Raw genomic sequence first — 17,553 nt, forward strand, 5'->3', positions numbered from 1 at the left:
AGTTACATCATCACTGCATTGAGATTTTGGCATGATGATGTGAAGTTCACCGGGAATGGGATTGCTGGCAGTATGTTATAGGGCACTTGGTTTGGGAAAAAGGCTCTGTAAGCTGACGTGGTAAAAGATGTCTCAGTGTGTAAATGTATATAATGCATGTGCTTTCTTAAGCAGTGCAGCCAAAATGCAGAGACTTTCTTTGACTGTGGAAACATTGATTTATTTTGCCCTCTCATCTCTCCCCTCTGAAAAAAAAATAATAAAAAAAAGTGGGAAAAACTGTTTCTTTTAGAGACAAAAATTTGCATTCCGGGCTTCAGGCCAACTTGTTTTAACAAACGTTATATAGTGTCTATAAAGTACTTTTTTATGATGGAAACACTGATAGATCCTCTACTTTGGCAAGCTAAGAGGTCCATCTACCACAAAAAAAAAAAAAAAAAAAAAAGTAAATAAAGAGACATGCAGGGACTGAAGAAAAAGTTTTTGTTTTTTTTTTAAGAGAGTCTTAACCAACTTAAAATCAGTTAAAGTAATTACAAGTACTTACTTCTGTCAATTTATTTCTTAATTGTATTTAATTTCATATATGTAACAGTACCCTCTAGGAGAAATAAACATTAGGAGAGCGATTAGGTAGAATTTGCTGCTTTATGAAGTGATAGCTTAGTTGTAGCAGTATCACTAGTAAAGTGATTTTAATGTTGCTGTATTATCTGTACCAGTGGTTCCTTCTCCAGCATGTGTGTTATGTAAATCAGATAGATCAGATCAAGTTATCTCCTCCCGGACACCTAACTGTCTGCCTGGCTACAATACATATTGTCAGGATGCACGGAATTTATTGCGGAAAGTAGGACACATTTTAAGGGTATGTTTTTTCCTCATCTCCAGTCTTTTTGCTGATATTTAAGTAGAAGATCACTTTTAAAGGCAAAGTATAGATAAGGCTATACCAGCATAGGCTGTTCTAATTAGTCTTAAAGTTCACACATCTTGTGGTAACTTTTGGTGTTTTTTTTTTTTTAAACTGTTTGTTCTTCTATCACTAGTACCTTTATCCTATTTATGTTTTAGAACAACCCTCTCAACCAGAAATCTTGCATCAAGCAGACTTCTTAGAAACAGAGAAGCTAAAAATGGTAAGAGCAGCATTCTCCCTCAACCTTGCGTGCTTGAAGGCTGCCTACAGTTCCTTTGCAGTGAAGACGAAGAGAGGTGATGAACTGAGGCTGAGAGGGTGTGTGTGCATGTGTGGCTGTGAGAGGTTGCGCTGTGTAGCCAAGCTGTGCACAGAGTGGTTTCTTCAACCAGTACCCTAATAACCCTGTAAGCAGGGTCTACCTGATTCTAGATCCACAACCGATCCCTCTTCCAAATTGTGCCTAAGCCTCATTATGAGATTTACCTCATTTAAAAAAATGTATCTGGTGTTAAACTTTTGAACTGCCTAGAAGTTTTATCCAAAACAAAAGCAGATCTGTTAAAACACAGCAAAAAGAAACAGTGACTAATTTCTGTCTGTTTTGCAGCTTGGGGAGTGCGTTGTGAGAGATAGTTATCCTGAAGGCAATGTTACGTGGTACAAAAATGGGCGAGTTTTGCAGCCTGTGGAAGAAGGTATGTTGCAGTAATGGATGTTGTCCTTGAATTCACATACGAATGTATGTTGAAGAACTGTGTTTATTGGAGTTACTCTGTTTTAGTCTTAAGACTAAGTCTTTCAGAAAGACTACTTATACAGAAATATGAAACTGGAAGGAAACTACTGGGGTGCCTCTCGGAGAACCCAAGCTATGCCATATTATTTCTTTATGTCATATCACAGCTTAAAAAACACATTGTGAAGAGGAGAGTTGACTTTGTTAATGCTGTTGCAAAGTAATTCTTGAACCTATGTAGCTAGTAAAAACTGATATCTAATTTCCAGCTTCAGTTTTATGCCTGTCCAGTACTGTGTTTTAGACCACATAGATGATAGCCTTCTTATGCAGTTATTTATCCTTCAAGTTGTTCAGGAGGAATTCTTCTTTACCCCACGACTTTCAACTTTAATTTTGATGGGCTGATTGGACCATAACATTTTAGTTTCCATAAAACAGGAGAGGCTTACAAAATTAAGTTATAAATGTGATCTTAAAAATTGTTTTTGCTGGCACTTCTGAGGCCTTCTTACTGCCTGAGAGATTTGCATTAAAACAACAACAAAAAATTGCAGTTAGTTCTTTGCTTTGCTTTGATTTAAAATTTGCAGTGTGTTAGGAATATGTTGTTGATAAAACCTTCCTAGTACATGTCAGTGGCAACACTGGAGGAAAACTCTGTGTAGTTTCTTCGGTAATATGTCATGTTACTTGTGTGTTTGCAGCCTGATAACAGTAAATAGGGAACAGGCAAGCAAGAAGTATCTGCAGTTGGAAAAATGTTTCACATTGTGGCCATGTGATAATGAAATAATATTTCCTTTACAGTTGTGGTCATAAATTTGCAAAAGGTTGAGAACAGATCTACTGGACTCTTCACCATGACATCATCTCTTCAGTATATGCCAACAAAAGAAGATGCAAATGCTAAATTTACTTGCATTGTGACATATTATGGACCATCTGGCCAGAAAACAATACAGTCTGAACCAGCTGTCTTTGATGTTCACTGTAAGTTACTAAAAATGATCTTCTGCTGTACAAAGTCTACCTTTGGGGAAAAAGAAATAATTCTGAGACAGTTTAAAACATTACAGATATTGCTGCTTGACTATTGAGATGGTGTTTTCAAAGCTGATTTGCAGTAAGAAGATCTGAATAAAGTGTAAGGGTAATTTTTATTTATCTTTGGATTTACCTGTGTTTTCTTTCTTTCTAACAGTAGAAATACTGATTATCAAGGCTCTACTGCTATGAAGAAAGTAATAATTAAAAATTTTACTGTGAAATGGGTTTTTCAGAACTTTAGCAGAAGATGGGGCTGATGAGAATGACTCTGTGTGCCTCTTGAAATATGCAATAAATACTCTGTATAATTATTTGTACGCTGAGATCCTTTTCATTTCTTGCAAAGAAGAGTCAGCACAAGCAGCTAATGCTGGCAGACTACCTTGCACAAAAATGTAGTAGCTTGTCTACAGCTGTAAGATGCTGATATTTACATTCAAAATGTGGCATTTGAATCTTGGTAGACTTCTAATTTTAAAGTAGAGAATGTATGTGAATAGTTACTTTAAGTCCCAAAGCAACTTCTTTACTGTATTGCTGACTGACATAGAGATCATAGTTCTCCTCTGAATAAAGAAAACAGACAATTGACTAGGTAGGTCAGAGAAGGTGCTAGCTATTGGAGAGGGTTTCGGAGTCTTGTAAAGGGACACTTCTGAAGGACTGAAGGCAGAAGGTTGTAACAGAAAGAAGAGAAACAGGAGTTATTCCTGATGCCCTGTAAACTGTTGTTTCTTTGAACATTTTAGGTAATACCTCAGTTTATAAAAAAAAGTCCCCACTTTGGGAACAATAAAGCCTGAGTACACAGTCCAGATATCTAATGAGGCCTTAGTATATACAGTCTAGCAACTCTGTGATCCAAATGAATATGAAGAAAATGAATACAGCACATCTGATGTCTGCAGCCAGTAGATGTGCGCCATTGCTTTGAAAATGAGTGTCTTGGACTTGAAGTGACAGTCTATTTTCTACCTAGATCATTGCTTGCTTTTCCTTTGCAGGTATAGCTTGTTGAGCAGCAGAAGTAGGGGATCAGATCTTGGAGTAGTTAATCCTTATTTTCACCCAGAAAAAACAGTGTAAATTAAGGCCGCCTTTTCACCAAGTGTTTCTTCAGAATGACAACTGCCAGAACTAATGGAAAAGAAAGCCTCTGGGATAACAGATAAACCATTATCCTGGGAAATTATATAGAGATTTCAAGTCTGCAGTCACCAATTCCATTGCTTTTTTGTTTTGTTCTGTTTTAAGTTTGGGTCCACTGGTTTTCTTTTCTGGCAGTTATGGAACCCGTGACCACAGAAAGCTCCTATTGCTTACGGCAAGGATCTACAGGAAAGAATTGTAATGATTAGAAAGAATTTCATTTTTTCCCAGTCAGATAGGTTTATTGCTATTATTCCCCATTTACCCATCAATTTAATGCATTAGGCTACTTTGCCTATTGAGGATGAGGCTCTTGCAAATTTCTGTGATGTTTGTACTACATCTACTTGCTATTAAGAACTACTCAATGTGAAAGAAAAAAGCTGTACAGCATTGAAGAATAATCTCTGCATCAGACACCACACATACCCAGTATTAAAGATTTGTTTGCTAGACTAGCTCTTTTAATCCTGGTCTAGTAACATGCAATTTAATTAAGATAAGCTCTTCCTCCTGAGATGGGAAGCATCGTGCTGCTAATTAGCCAACAGTGGGAGGCAGGCACAACCTTCAGTACTAAAGAGACCTTCCAAAATTTCCTTTACCATTAGAGTAAAGAAAATTCCCATTTCCTTTTTGCATATCTTCATTTGCTGTAACTTCCGTTTCATGCTCTGCTTAAATGCATCTCCAAATGGATTTCTGAAACTCTTTATGAACTTCTGGAGCTTCAACAGATAGATTGCTTGACTGGTATTATTTAATGATAATTAGGTCTGATTTGTTTTTGTTTTTAAATTTGGTTCAGTGGTCATAGTTGATTTCTTTCTCAACAAATGTGATTTTTTATCCAGTAATGTAGATTTAAAAAAGTAATGTAGATTTAAAAAAAAAAAAAAAAAAAAAAAAAAGCCAGGATTGTAATGGGAGTCTTTCTTTCAGTTTGTCTGTCAAACTATTATGATTTGCAATTTTGGAGGAAGTTGAAAAAAAAACCATAAAGAAGGACTGCTGTTCTTTGTAATATCTAGTGAGATTCACTGTAACTTTTTATCACAAAGAAATGAGGAAAGCACAATTTGAACCATGGCTAAACAAGATGTTTTTGTTTCAGATATACCTGTTTAGTTAGTATTTAAGAGATGTTTTACTGTTTTTAGTAGCTCAGGACTTGTGCCAGCTCCTGTTCTGAAGTGGACCTCCTGGAAGCAGCCAGCCTCTGAAGAATGAGCAAACTCCTGCAGAATGCAGTGCTAACTGGAGATAGGTAGCTCAGCTAGCAGTAGTTATTAGTGCTTGACTACAGGCTCTCATTTGCAGCTGTAGCCAGCAAGCTGGATAAAGTAACTTGATTAATGCAGGAGAACTCCTGGCACTGGACAATTAGATAATGTCTGATTGTATCTAAATTATCTGGACTGCAGTTGTGTTTTGTTCTGCTCTGAGTTAATTAGTATAAAAGGGTATTAGGCAAAATTTCCTATCATGCCCTGTTTTTAAGTGTCTGTCTTGCTCGGGATTAACTCCTTTCCACAACAGATAAGAGTCAAAGGTGCTTTTTCAGTCATGCTGCTTCCAGTATCTGTGTTTGTATTAAAATTATACAAAATTATGTCAGTTGCGGACACATTGGGTCTGGGATGGTGGCATTCATTTACTAACTGCCCTCTGGTGTCTGCTTCTACAATTTTGCTCTTGAAGAAAGCAGATACAAAGTTGATGGTTTATAGGACAGGGTGATATGGACCTAGCCAGAGATACGTGCCGCTGAGCAGAAGGACATCCCTTCACCAAGCTGTTCATGCTTATTAGTGAAGGAGAAGCGTGTTGCTGTGCATTGCTTCGCATGAGTATTGCACTGAACGTTGTCACTGGGTTGCTTCTTCCTCAGAAGGGTGATCTGTTCACCTTACAGAACAATTTAATCAGTCTTTTGCTATTTACTTTCATAGTTATTTTTTTTTTCCAGTTTAGAGAATGAGATTAAAACTTTCCTCCCAGCTGATGGAAATACATAGAAGGGTAAGATACGCCTAGGGGAAAGACCGGTGGTTTGCATGAATGTCATTCTTGCTTAACTGTGTCCAATTTTCAATCCAGTTCAGTTCATCTCTGTGGGAAAAAACAGTTCCAAATTAAAAGTCCTGAAGTCTTCCTCAGTATGATTCATCTCCTTTTAATTCAGAGACAATGCCTATGAAATTCCAGGATTTGTAGTAACATTTTCACCTTTGGTACATAACTTGAAAAAGGGAGAGACCAGTTCTGCAGTAGGCTGGCTCTGGGGTCTTTGGCTGAGAAGCTACCAAGAAGAGTGCCTGTGATTTATGACCAGCTGCTATCTCACATCTCACTATCTCACATGTTGTGTTCCACACCAACAGCTGGACTTTCCCTTTCCTCAGTAGTAAAGTTGTGATTCAGTGCTGCAGACATTGAGGTAGCTGTTTGGATGTGGATAGGGAGCCAAGGGCATGTGGAGGAGAGAAGGTAGGGCCTTTTGACGTCTGGTACCACTCTTCCTATGGAGAGAGATGCAGATCTGCATTAGGGCTCCCGGTCGTTGAGAGGCCACAATAAACTGCAGCTCATGTTATTGAAAAATCCCATAGCAGAAGATGAATGTGATGAGTGCCTTAAGGGGTCAGAAGGGTCATAGAGCCCATGCTTCATTAAACACAGAGAATCAGCTGTCAGACAAGGATTTCTCTGCTGTCTAGATAATTTTTTTTCATGTCTAATAAGGTGTGCTGTACTGTGTCTTAGTGCAAGACATGCATCCTTGGAATTTTATTTATTCATTGAAATTAAAGCAGCGAGAGTTATCTGCCAATAATATTTCCTTTAATTTTCTTCATTTTATTCTGTATTTGAAAAAATTTATTTAGGCTTCTACTTAGGAAGAATAGCATCTATTAACATATACTTCGTCTTTGCCTTAAAAAAATTACTCAAGTAAAACGTAAGTTATAGTTCAACTTCAGTGAACATGACAGAAGTGCGTTACATTTACAGTTCTGTTGACTATGTTAAGGGTCCTATTATGTTTGTGGAATTCATCTTTGTGAAAGGTTGTTGTGATCAGCATACAGAATAGGCTCAATAGAGTTGCTTAGTTCATATTTCTTCCTTTTAATGGAAGAAGGCTAATATCTAATACTAATGCAAGGCACTGAGAGCCTCTGTTGTTGTTCTGATTGCTGCAGTCCTCCATATAGCAAGCTTCACAGAGGACAAGTTAATCCCTCATAATGAAATCATGGTGTGAAGCTGTTCGTGCTGATCAGGGCTGGATATTTTTTCCTCTTAAGCACTTCATAGAGTTGTAGTCATTGCTGTGTCAGTGATAGGATATTTTGGTTAATAAAAATGATTTTTTGTATTGTATGGTTTCTTTGTGGTTACTTGAATTGGCCAAAGTATGGAAAGTGTGATGGACTTCAGGTCTTCTGTAAGAAAGATCAACACATGCAAATAACTTTATCATGATGAAATCATGAACACTCCAGCCATGCATATCATATTACTCTGTAGTTTTTTATGGAAGCTATTAAGTGTGTATGTTTTCACAGATCCAACAGAGAAGGTGACTATTCGAGTGCTGTCACAAAGTAGTACTATTAAAGAAGGTGATAACGTCACTCTGAAGTGCTCAGGGAATGGCAACCCTCCTCCACAGGAGTTCCTGTTTTACATTCCAGTAAGTCCTTCCTTGCTGTCACTGTGTAGTGAAATATTCTGTATGAATCCTTCTTACAGACATTGATGCTTGTCAGTGCATATGTGACTCTAAAACAAATGAAGGAAGGAATTATAACTATATTGAAAGATAGACATTGGCCGTTACATCAGACTCTAAGAACATCTCACCTGAGTTGGCAAAATAGTTTGAAAGAGCCTCCTTCCCCCATCCTAAGATTTTTGGTGTTTCAACCTACTAAAAATTGCCATTCTTCATTTCACATCATCATATATTTTTTTTAAAAAAGAAGTTTTGACAAAAGCAGTTTATCATTTTGAATATACCATATTATTTTGGTCACAATGGACAGATTCAGCAATGAAAGTACAGGAAATTAATTCAGCCTTTTTTTTAATTTACTTTCACGGGTGAATCTTTGCAATTTCTTTTCTGTATTTATTAATTAAACTGTGTGGTGGCATACAGTCGTAAAGAAAAAGAAACAGCTTGAGAGTGCAAGAGAAAGTGTAGAACAAATCTGTCAAATGTATAAGATGACAATCAGGAAAGATAAAGGGTTTGATACTGTTAATTTTAGTTTTGTTGGAATGTTGGCTTTGTATTTTAAGATTCCTACCTTCTTCCTGTGTGCTGCTTCTCTCTCTCTTCAATCTTATATCCCCTTTTTGTTCCTATTGCAGCACTGAGCAGAGTTGAATGTGAGAGCCAAAAGCTATGGCATGCTTGCGAGTATTTCAAAAACTGTATGTGTAGTCCTTCAAACATAATCCTTTTCTACTTTAGGCTCCTGGCATGTTTCGGTTACTGAAGGTTAGCAAGGGAAACCAGGAGTTGAAGTCCTCTTCAGCCATTTAGGTGCAGTGAGTCATCGTAGGAATTTACTGCATGCCATGTGTCTCCTTGCTCTGTGGTCACAGTGAGCAAGCTGAACACTGCAGGCCGTCTGATCTTCAAGTCTCCCTGCTACTGGGAGCCGGAATTTGCAATTCCTTTGCAAGACTCGTGGGTATTGTGACAAACCTGGTAAATCACTTTCTGGATTTATAGATACGAATTAGACTCTCATTCTGTACATGCTTCAAAGGTGTTCAAAGACAGTCAGCTGTTATCTGGTAGAAACTGGGGAATGGGACAAAGCCCCAGTTTCTGTGGATAAATGCATGTAAGGTAGTGTATATGCTGATGTGGATAGAGCAGGGCTGTGTGTGTTGAGTGTGTGTAATGCAGTACATTTTACTTCATGACCTCCTGAAATGAGCATGACATTTGAGATACAAATTAAGAAACGCAATTTGTTTTGCAGTTGCAGTTTCTCCAACCCTTTCAGTCATCTTTCATCATCTTTCTACTGAACTTCTGGATTTCTTATTTTCATATTCTCTTAAGTATGTTAGCTGTTCAACTAAAAGAGTAAGCTTTTAATTGTAGGGTTTTATAAACTCTGTGGTCATGCAGGAAATAAACATTAGTGTTGTTAATGGGTAATTGCATTTCAGTAATACTGAAACTAAATGTATTTTGGTGTATTTCAGTAGCCTTACAATTAAAAAAAATCCCCAACAAAAAAGAAAGCTTTCAGCAGGCTCATATGCAATAAATGTTTTGTTTTCCATCCACAGGGAGAAACAGAAGGTATAAGAAGCTCAGATACTTATGTAATGACAGATGTGAGACGAAATGCAACAGGAGAATACAAGTGCTCTCTGACTGACAAAAGCATGATGGACGCAACCACCATCACTGTGCACTGTAAGTCATTGCATTTTGTATTTGGATCCTTTTGTATAAGGATAGAAAACTTAGCTTGCACCTCTGCTTTACTTAATGAGATCTCTCTAACTGACTTATGGTGAGCTGAATGATGTGGCTTGTTTGAAGTAATTAAGGTTGGGTTTTAAAATTTTTTTTCCTTTCAATGTATCTCTGCTTAAACACCTAAACTTTCTCAATTTCCTGGCTTAGAGATTCACTTTATGTAACCATTGTAGGTTATATACTGCACTGTACAGTGACAATTCTGATATTTCATGTGTCACGATATGATAAATTATTCTGATCCAGCAATGCCTCAGAATGTGCTCAGACAGACAGCGGCTCGCACTGAAGGTTGTTCTTTGCAGTCAAATTCACATTAGTCTGATGTCCTTTCATCTTATCTCAATAAGGTTAACACATAAGGAGAAGCAACTTAGATATTCGTTTTGTTCATGTAGTGTTTGGGGTTTTTTTCTGGTTTTTTTTTTTTTTTTTCTGTTTTTGTTGTTGTTGTTGTTTGTTTGCTTCCTTTTCCCTGAATCATGAGAGCAACAGAGCTTGGTAAATTTGCTTTAGATGGACACAAGAGTATTTACTCATACTTCATCAACATGAAGCAACCACTGACTTGGATTAACCATTGAAGCAACTAATTCAATGGCTGCTTTTAATTTTATCTTTTTGGGAAAATGCAGGAGTGGGGCCTCTTTCATTCAAACTTTACCATACTATTACAGGGTGTGAAATGAGATCCAGGCCAATGGTCCTGAGTTTTCCCCAGAGGATATTCATGGTCTCTAGTCTTCCCAGTAGCATAAATATCTCCTGATAGTTTACAGGTTCAGAGGGACTTAATAACAAACTGGAAATGCTCCCACAGTAATTATACTTCATACAAAAAGAAACGTCACATAGAAAAATGAATATCTATGTTTATTTTTCCTCGTAAGTGTGGGTCAGGCTAGGGCATTTCAACTTCAGAATCTAGCTACTTGCTTAGGGAGTTAGAAAACTCTGATATTTCAGTCTGCTTGCCTCTCTCTGCCCACTTTTCAAGAGCTGAGGTGCCTCTGTCTCCTTCTAAACCAACTTTATTCCTTTGTTAGGTTTGATCAACAAGATTGACTGTATGTAATGGAACACAGTAAAGCAAGGACTTTTTGACTACATAGCATTTGGTGTGCCACAGTTTTTGCTCTTCTGCAGTTTGATGCTATGTGGGCTTTTTTTTCTTGGAAGAGGTACAATATATCTAGAATCTACCTGTACATGAATAATTACCCTCTTTAGTTTAATGAATGTTTTATATTTAACAAGGTTGTCTGCTGTTTTACTATCTATTCCCTTTTCTTGACAAAGAATTGGGATATGTAAGAGATCTGTGCTTCTGCTCCTACCTGCCCAATACCAAAGCTGAATTGCTGCTAGATTGCTGTGGTATCATTGGCCCTTTTGTTTTGTTCCAAGTGGTTAGCATGTTGACTAATACCTCCATAAATAGTTACTCTAGAGTATGGCTTCTGTGACTTCAAATATATAGATATATAAAGAGTCAGTTTTCCTTTACCTGCTGTTTTTTGTGCATGTCAGAAGAGTTTCAGTGTATGAGAGAAACATGTATTTTCATGATGTAATTCTGTCTGAGTGCAGCTACTCAGAACTTGTATGTCCAGTCTAGTACCTTGCTTCCTTTCTTCGTGTATGGCTTGTTTCTCTTAGATACATCTATCAGTATTAAAGCCTTTGCTTAGGTGAGGCTCAGAACAGTTCTGTACCTCCTGAATGCCCAAACCTTTGTACCTGTCCTTAAAATAATACTTCTTAATTCGTATTAAATTTTATTTTCCTCCTTTGCTTTATTACTTTCATTTTCTCATGTGGATAAGTATTTCTTTCTGCAGTGTTACACTGTAAAAGTGCTTATTCTGAGCCAGGACTTTTCATTTCCTCACTTCTGATCTTGACACTTTAGGTTTTTCATTTCCATTAAAAATACAGGCAATACAAAATTTTGTTTACACCAGTGAATCCATTATGAACTTTACAGAAAGCTGAACACTGACATTTAGGCATCTGAGTTACCCATCAAATATAGGGAAATACTGTATTCATAAAGCAAATTTTGGGTGGGAGAGAGAAAAGAAAGAAATCAAATTGCTCTATGGATTCTTCCTCGAGGGAATTCTATGAGAAATTGTATGTTAATTCTATGTTTGCCTCATAAAAGAACTTCAGAAAACAATGCTTCGAGATGTGCAGTTCATCTCACATAATGTAAATTTTCCTGAACATCTGTAACAAGAAGACCCATGTGTGAGAGGAATGTAGTCTCACTTACAGCACCAGAAAGATGGAGTTGTGGGGGGCTCAGGCTTGCTACCCTGGCGGAGGACTAGTTTGAAGGATTGAACTGAGGCTCAGTGTCGGTCTTGCTTGAGATGATGGCCAAAAATGTAATGAGTTTCTCCTTTCTGTGGTGTATGTGAAAGAAGATGCTCATTGTTCTTTGGTGATCTCTGGTTTGAGGTGATATCATGCTTCAAAGAATGAAAAGGTTAAGTAAATGTTGGAGAGTCGCTGTGAGGGGGGAAAAAATGTAGCTTTGTCTTCAACCCACTCTTCTGACTCAAGAGGAGCTGAGCTAGAAGAAACAAATCTCTTCCATGTTGTTTTTTTTTTTCCCTTGTGAAAGCAGTGGTAAAATCTGGAGTAGCTTTTGTTAATTTTCTTGGGTTTGCTAGTTGGGGAGGTGGGGGAAAGAAAGACTAAAGAAAAAATTACAATTTTTCCCCTTCAAGACGTTTCTTTCATTCATGCGGATCTGGGACCTCTCAGAGTAGCCATTAGACTTTATAATACAGATAATAATGCAGTCTAATAGTACTGGATGGACCATAGACTATCCCTGAAGTCCTGCTTTTTAATGGTGTTCCCAGGGCAACCGCTGAATGAAACCAGTAGTCAAGTTCACTGTTTTGTTAAGTAAAACTCACTGTTTTTTCCTCCTTTACCAACTGTGATTTTGCCTCAAGTATATGTATATATATACATATATATATTTAACTCTGCTTAAAAGCCAAAAGGATATTCTGCAGTGCTTTTCTAGTGCTATATTCACGATGAAACCATGTATGCTTGCCATTTGAGCTATTGTGTGTGTGCATCTGTGATAGTTATTTGACCAGGCAACTTGGCTCACAGGCAAAGCTCTGTGAGAAGGGAAGCAAAATAGAGGTTTAGCTTGGCAAATTCTGCTTTTCTTTCATTGTAGGATTTTCCTGAAAAAGCAATCACTAGCCTGCCAAATCCATATACTCAGAAAATTCTGGAGCAGTGTTTCCTGATCTTTCTATTACTGGGTCTCACCCTCCCTAGCGTCAAACACAGCTATCACTGATTCTGCAATTTCCCTGAAGCCAAAACAGGTCAGGGAAAGCTTGGACTCTGAGTAACACAGAATGACTTTTAAGTTACTAATGAAAACAAAGAAATCAAAGGGCTTCATGTGTGGCCACCCAGCCTTATAATTCAGGCCTCTTGTCTCTTCAGTCAGTATCATCTGTCACACGCTACATTGACCACTCTCATCCTCTCCATATGCTCAGCATAAAAATCATCTTGTTTTATCAGATTTCAGAAAGTTACCCCTTGTCCTCCTATCCTCTTCTCTGCATTTTATTAAGAAACTGTTCAAATTAATCTGTCCCCACCTGCTTGAGTCCTCCACTGAAAGTACTCTTGAATCTGGCTGAAAAAGAGATTCCCTCACGGCACCCTGTGCTTCCTCTTTCAAGAAACAAATACTGCTATGCTGAATACTCCTGTGGATTCTTGTGCCTCTTTTGTCACCCTTTCAGTAGTACAAGGGTGAAAAAAGATATCAATTTGTCTAGTAATTAGTAAGTTTTCACTTTTCCTGTTAGCCTGTAATTACAGCAAAAATGTGAATGTTCTTGCAACGCCTGTTTTAGAATAATTCTGTCTTCATCCTTTCTTCTAAGTTTGATTTAGATTTTATTGAGCAAATGAATGTAATGAGTGCAATTAGTCACATTTTCTTTTCTTGGAAAGCCTATGTTATGGCCCAGGCATTCTGAGATTACCATTTTGACAAATGTTCTTTGTGCCCCAGATCTGGATTTGCAGCTTACTCCTAGTGGAGAAGTCACAAAGCAGATTGGAGAGGCCCTGCCTGTGTCATGCACAATTTCTTCTAGTAGAAATGCAACTGTGTTCTGGATAAAGGTCAGTGATTCATCTACTTCACACTTCATCTGTGTATTCATCACTTCATATTACTGTTGATACTTCAGTGTTTTGGGAGGGCGGGAACTATGCTGATTTGGCTTTTGGAGGCCTATTGTTAAAATGAATCTTATGTGCAATGCTAAAATAAGAGACACCACTTTAAATTGATGACTAAAAATTAGTTACTGTAATTATTGGCTCAATTCTCAGAGAACTACTGAACAGTATAACACAAATGCAATCTTATTGAAATGGTCTGTATGAGGAACTTTTAGAATCAGGTCCTGCTAAGAGGAAAAAGCCCTTTGAAGGAATTTGAATTTATCAATTATTTATTTATTTATTTTTGGTAAGCTTAATCTCGGTCCCAGTAAATTTAGCAGGACAAGGCTGGTTGAGAGATTAGATGTTGGCTGCTGGCTGTTCAGTGGGTGGTTAAAAAAAAGTAGCTGTTGTAGATAGCAGGTTTAAAGAACACCAGTACTGATGGAAACTAAAAATGATGATTCCTGAGGTCATTTAGTAGTGAACTCCTAAGCTCAGTTACTAGAGGTGTGTTGATAGTGTGTCAACTTGTACCAATAGCATTTTTCACCAGACTACTGGCAAAGCTCAGAAAAGTTGTTCCCATCTATGCCCTTGACTTGAAGGTGAAGAAGAGAAGCGGCTTATATCAACATCCAATAGTTTCCACTTTTCATGCTCAGATGTTGCTGTCTGCTATTTGAAGGTGGTTACTAACAGGAAGACACTTGAAGTGTAAGACTCTAATCTGTTAATGCCAGTCAACTTTTGTAATGTAGAGGTTAATGTATTCTGAATTAGAGTTCAAAAGATTAACTCCTTGCTCCATCAGGACAATACCAGAATGAAAACAAGTCCATCATTTTCAAGTCTGCAGTATCAAGATGCTGGAAACTACATCTGTGAAACTACTCTACAGGAAGTTGAAGGACTAAAGAAAAGAAAGACACTTAAACTTATAGTGGAAGGTAAGGAAGCAAGAAAGCTATGATTATTAATTATGCTGTTCATAAATAAAATGTTTAACTGTAATATTTTTCAAATAGGAAAGCCTCAAATCAAAATGACAAAGAAAACCAATACAAATAAAATGTCTAAAACAATTGTCTGTCACGTGGAAGGATTTCCCAAACCAGCAGTGCAATGGACAGTTACTGGTAGTGGAAGCCTCATAAATAAGGCAAGTATCTCTTTTACTACTTTAAATCACGCCTCCTATGTTTTGGTGTATAAAGTCAAGAAAAAAATTGCAAGTAATTAGATGAAGGAGTTTAATCAGTTTTATTTCTTTGAGAGAAGGAGGGTAAATTATATTACAGGCTTATGTGGACAATAGCTACCTGGTACCTGCATGGGTAATTTCTGATGATAAAGGGCTTATGCATATTGCAAAGGTATACAGGTTCCCTCACCTACAAGACGAAGCTGGAAGGAAAAAAAGGAAGTTTGTAATTAAAATCTGCATTTTAAAGTTATTCAGTCATTTTGCTTGGATAATGTGGCTTTGCCAAATACATAAAGGATTTACAAATACTCTGAAATTTGTGTTAGAAAGTAATAAGGTACTTGATGTAGGCATTAGCTGGGGGAAGTATTACAAGTAAAAATCAGAAAATATGCTCACTATAGTTCCTAATGGACTTTGCAGTTTTATCCTAATGTATATGTTATTTTTGTGTGGTTATATCATTGTTTCTTACTGCATTTTAGAAACAAAACCAAAATGCAGTCAGCCTAGGGGAGAAATATGAAGACTTAAGCAGCTTGAAAAATATCTGAAAAAAGAGCAAATTGAAATATCTTCATATTGATAACCAAAACACATGCAGAGCATTGCCATATTTTGTCTTGATGGGAAAAATAAATTAGATGCGTATACAAACATGTGAATATATATATATATATATATATATGTATAATGCCCATTGTTCCTGCAGATTTCACTGCTTCCTAAGGTTTTGCTTTAGCCCTTCAGAAATTACATGACTGTGAAAACATGTCCATTTACTTGCAACTGTAGGTTAGGAATTGTGTTGAGTCTATGTAACTAATTAATTGAAAATAATGTTTTTCTGGACATGGTATTAATGTAAGAATGGTGTACAGCAAATTTAAGGAACACCTTCATCACCATTACAGCACTGATGCTGCAGGTACCACTAAATAGATGTGGCTTGGCAAAATGATTCTTGGGTGGAAACAACTCATGATTTGGAATCTTGTAAAGTGGAAATCTTACAGTGGTCATAAAGACATGCAAATTTAGACATCTCATTTTGGGGTTTCCTTGGAGAATTTTGTTCTTCGGGTATTCTTTAAATAGTTGGAATAAACAAAAACAAGTACAGGGTCTGGTGAACTTTTGAAAAATACCTCTTTAGAAGTCTTATTGCAGTATGTCCTGGGCAAAATGTAGATACAGCTACAAGAAAAGACCGGGCAATCCAAATGTTTGCATTACCATGTAATAATGAATTATTTCTATTGTCATTTGGAAAAGTTATTTGGAAAACTGAAATATGGTTCATTGTTATTTCTCTCTAAACATTTTCATTGCGTAAATACAGATAATAAATTCTTTGTTGTTTGCATTTTTCAAGGATGCTAACCTTCATTTTTTACCTTTTCAGACAGAGGAGACCAAGTATGTTAATGGAAAATTTTCCAGTAAAATTATAATTGCTCCTGAGGAAAATGTAACATTAACATGCATTGCAGAAAATCAGCTAGAAAGGACTGTGACCTCTCTGAATGTCTCTGCTAGTGAGTATCTTCTAAAGACCATTTTTCTGAAAGTTGTAGTTCCACATAGAGTATCCACACTTCGTGCACAAATGAAGACTGGATGTGCATAATAATGTTGGTAGTAACGTAGTTACCTTTTTGTCTCAAAAGCAATAGAACCATTAATAGTATAGTAGAATACAGAATGTGTTGATATCTTTCTGAATGAAGCTGTGTAGTCTTCCTTGACTAGTTATATCATGTATGCAATGTATTCATTTTATATTCAACGTAAGTGTACAATATATATATTTATAAAACATGAGTTTTGTGTTTAATTTGTGTAATATTACACAATAATGGTACAAAAGAATGTACATTTAGTATAATAAAATATTACTTACAAAAGACAAAGTCTTTATTTATTACTACATAACCATCTTTTACTCCTCAAATTCCAGTTTGTCATTAGTGGTATTGACTTTTTCAATTTTCAGTGAGGAAATATATTAAGAAGCTAATAGTTGTGAAAGAGGAACACATAAATATTTCTGAGATTAATATTATAGTATTGAACAAGATTCTTCAGTTGGATATCTTACAGTTATAAAAGAATAACTTTTTCTTAAAGATGTTTGGCAAATATTGCATTATTTTTTTAGTGTCACTGATGCAAATAATTATAAGTAATATTCAGGTTATCACATGTTTTATCTTTAATTTTAACATTTTTCATTTCAGTAAGTATTCCAGAGTACGATGAACCAGAGGACAGAAATGGTATGTACAGTTTTCTATCTCCATAATCCTTTCTGTTCATTGTCTCAGATTAAGACATATGCAGAATCACTGAACAGTCCCTCATAATAGGACTCAACTTGATCTGTAGCAGGTGGCACCATGATTGACTAGGAACATGACTTTCTTGAAGCTTTAAGTGTTGTGGATTTTTGGCTTGATCTTTTTGAAATAGTTCTTTTTTTTTTTCCTTTTTATGTTCTGACTCCTTTTTTTGTTTATAATGCAAGTATTTTTAAAATGCTGTAGTACTTTTCTTCATCATAAGTTAACTCATTAACTTTTCTTCTTTGCTTCAGATGACAACAGTGAAAAGGTTAATGACCAGGCGAAACTAATAGTGGGGATTGTAGTCGGTCTTCTGTTGGTTGCCCTGGTTGCAGGTGTTGTCTACTGGCTCTATGTGAAGAAATCAAAGTAAGAATTTATGAAAAACTTGAT

At 36.6% G+C, this 17,553-nt stretch overlaps 1 protein-coding gene across 2 annotated transcripts in view; it reads left to right on the forward strand.

The window, feature by feature from the left end:
• Positions 1-17,553, forward strand: part of ALCAM (activated leukocyte cell adhesion molecule) — a 117,889-nt gene that overhangs the window by 88,446 nt on the left and 11,890 nt on the right. For both annotated transcript variants that reach the window (XM_048965984.1, XM_048965993.1), the window contains exons 4-14: positions 1,078-1,142; positions 1,533-1,620; positions 2,472-2,654; positions 7,433-7,560; positions 9,183-9,312; positions 13,451-13,563; positions 14,423-14,558; positions 14,637-14,774; positions 16,225-16,353; positions 17,056-17,094; positions 17,412-17,529. In XM_048965984.1, coding sequence (XP_048821941.1) covers positions 1,078-1,142; positions 1,533-1,620; positions 2,472-2,654; positions 7,433-7,560; positions 9,183-9,312; positions 13,451-13,563; positions 14,423-14,558; positions 14,637-14,774; positions 16,225-16,353; positions 17,056-17,094; positions 17,412-17,529 — 1,267 coding nt within the window. The remainder of the gene's footprint in view (positions 1-1,077; positions 1,143-1,532; positions 1,621-2,471; positions 2,655-7,432; positions 7,561-9,182; positions 9,313-13,450; positions 13,564-14,422; positions 14,559-14,636; positions 14,775-16,224; positions 16,354-17,055; positions 17,095-17,411; positions 17,530-17,553) is intronic.

The sequence above is a fragment of the Lagopus muta genome, chromosome 1, assembly GCF_023343835.1.
Source record: "Lagopus muta isolate bLagMut1 chromosome 1, bLagMut1 primary, whole genome shotgun sequence".
NCBI classification, from domain to species: domain Eukaryota; kingdom Metazoa; phylum Chordata; class Aves; order Galliformes; family Phasianidae; genus Lagopus; species Lagopus muta.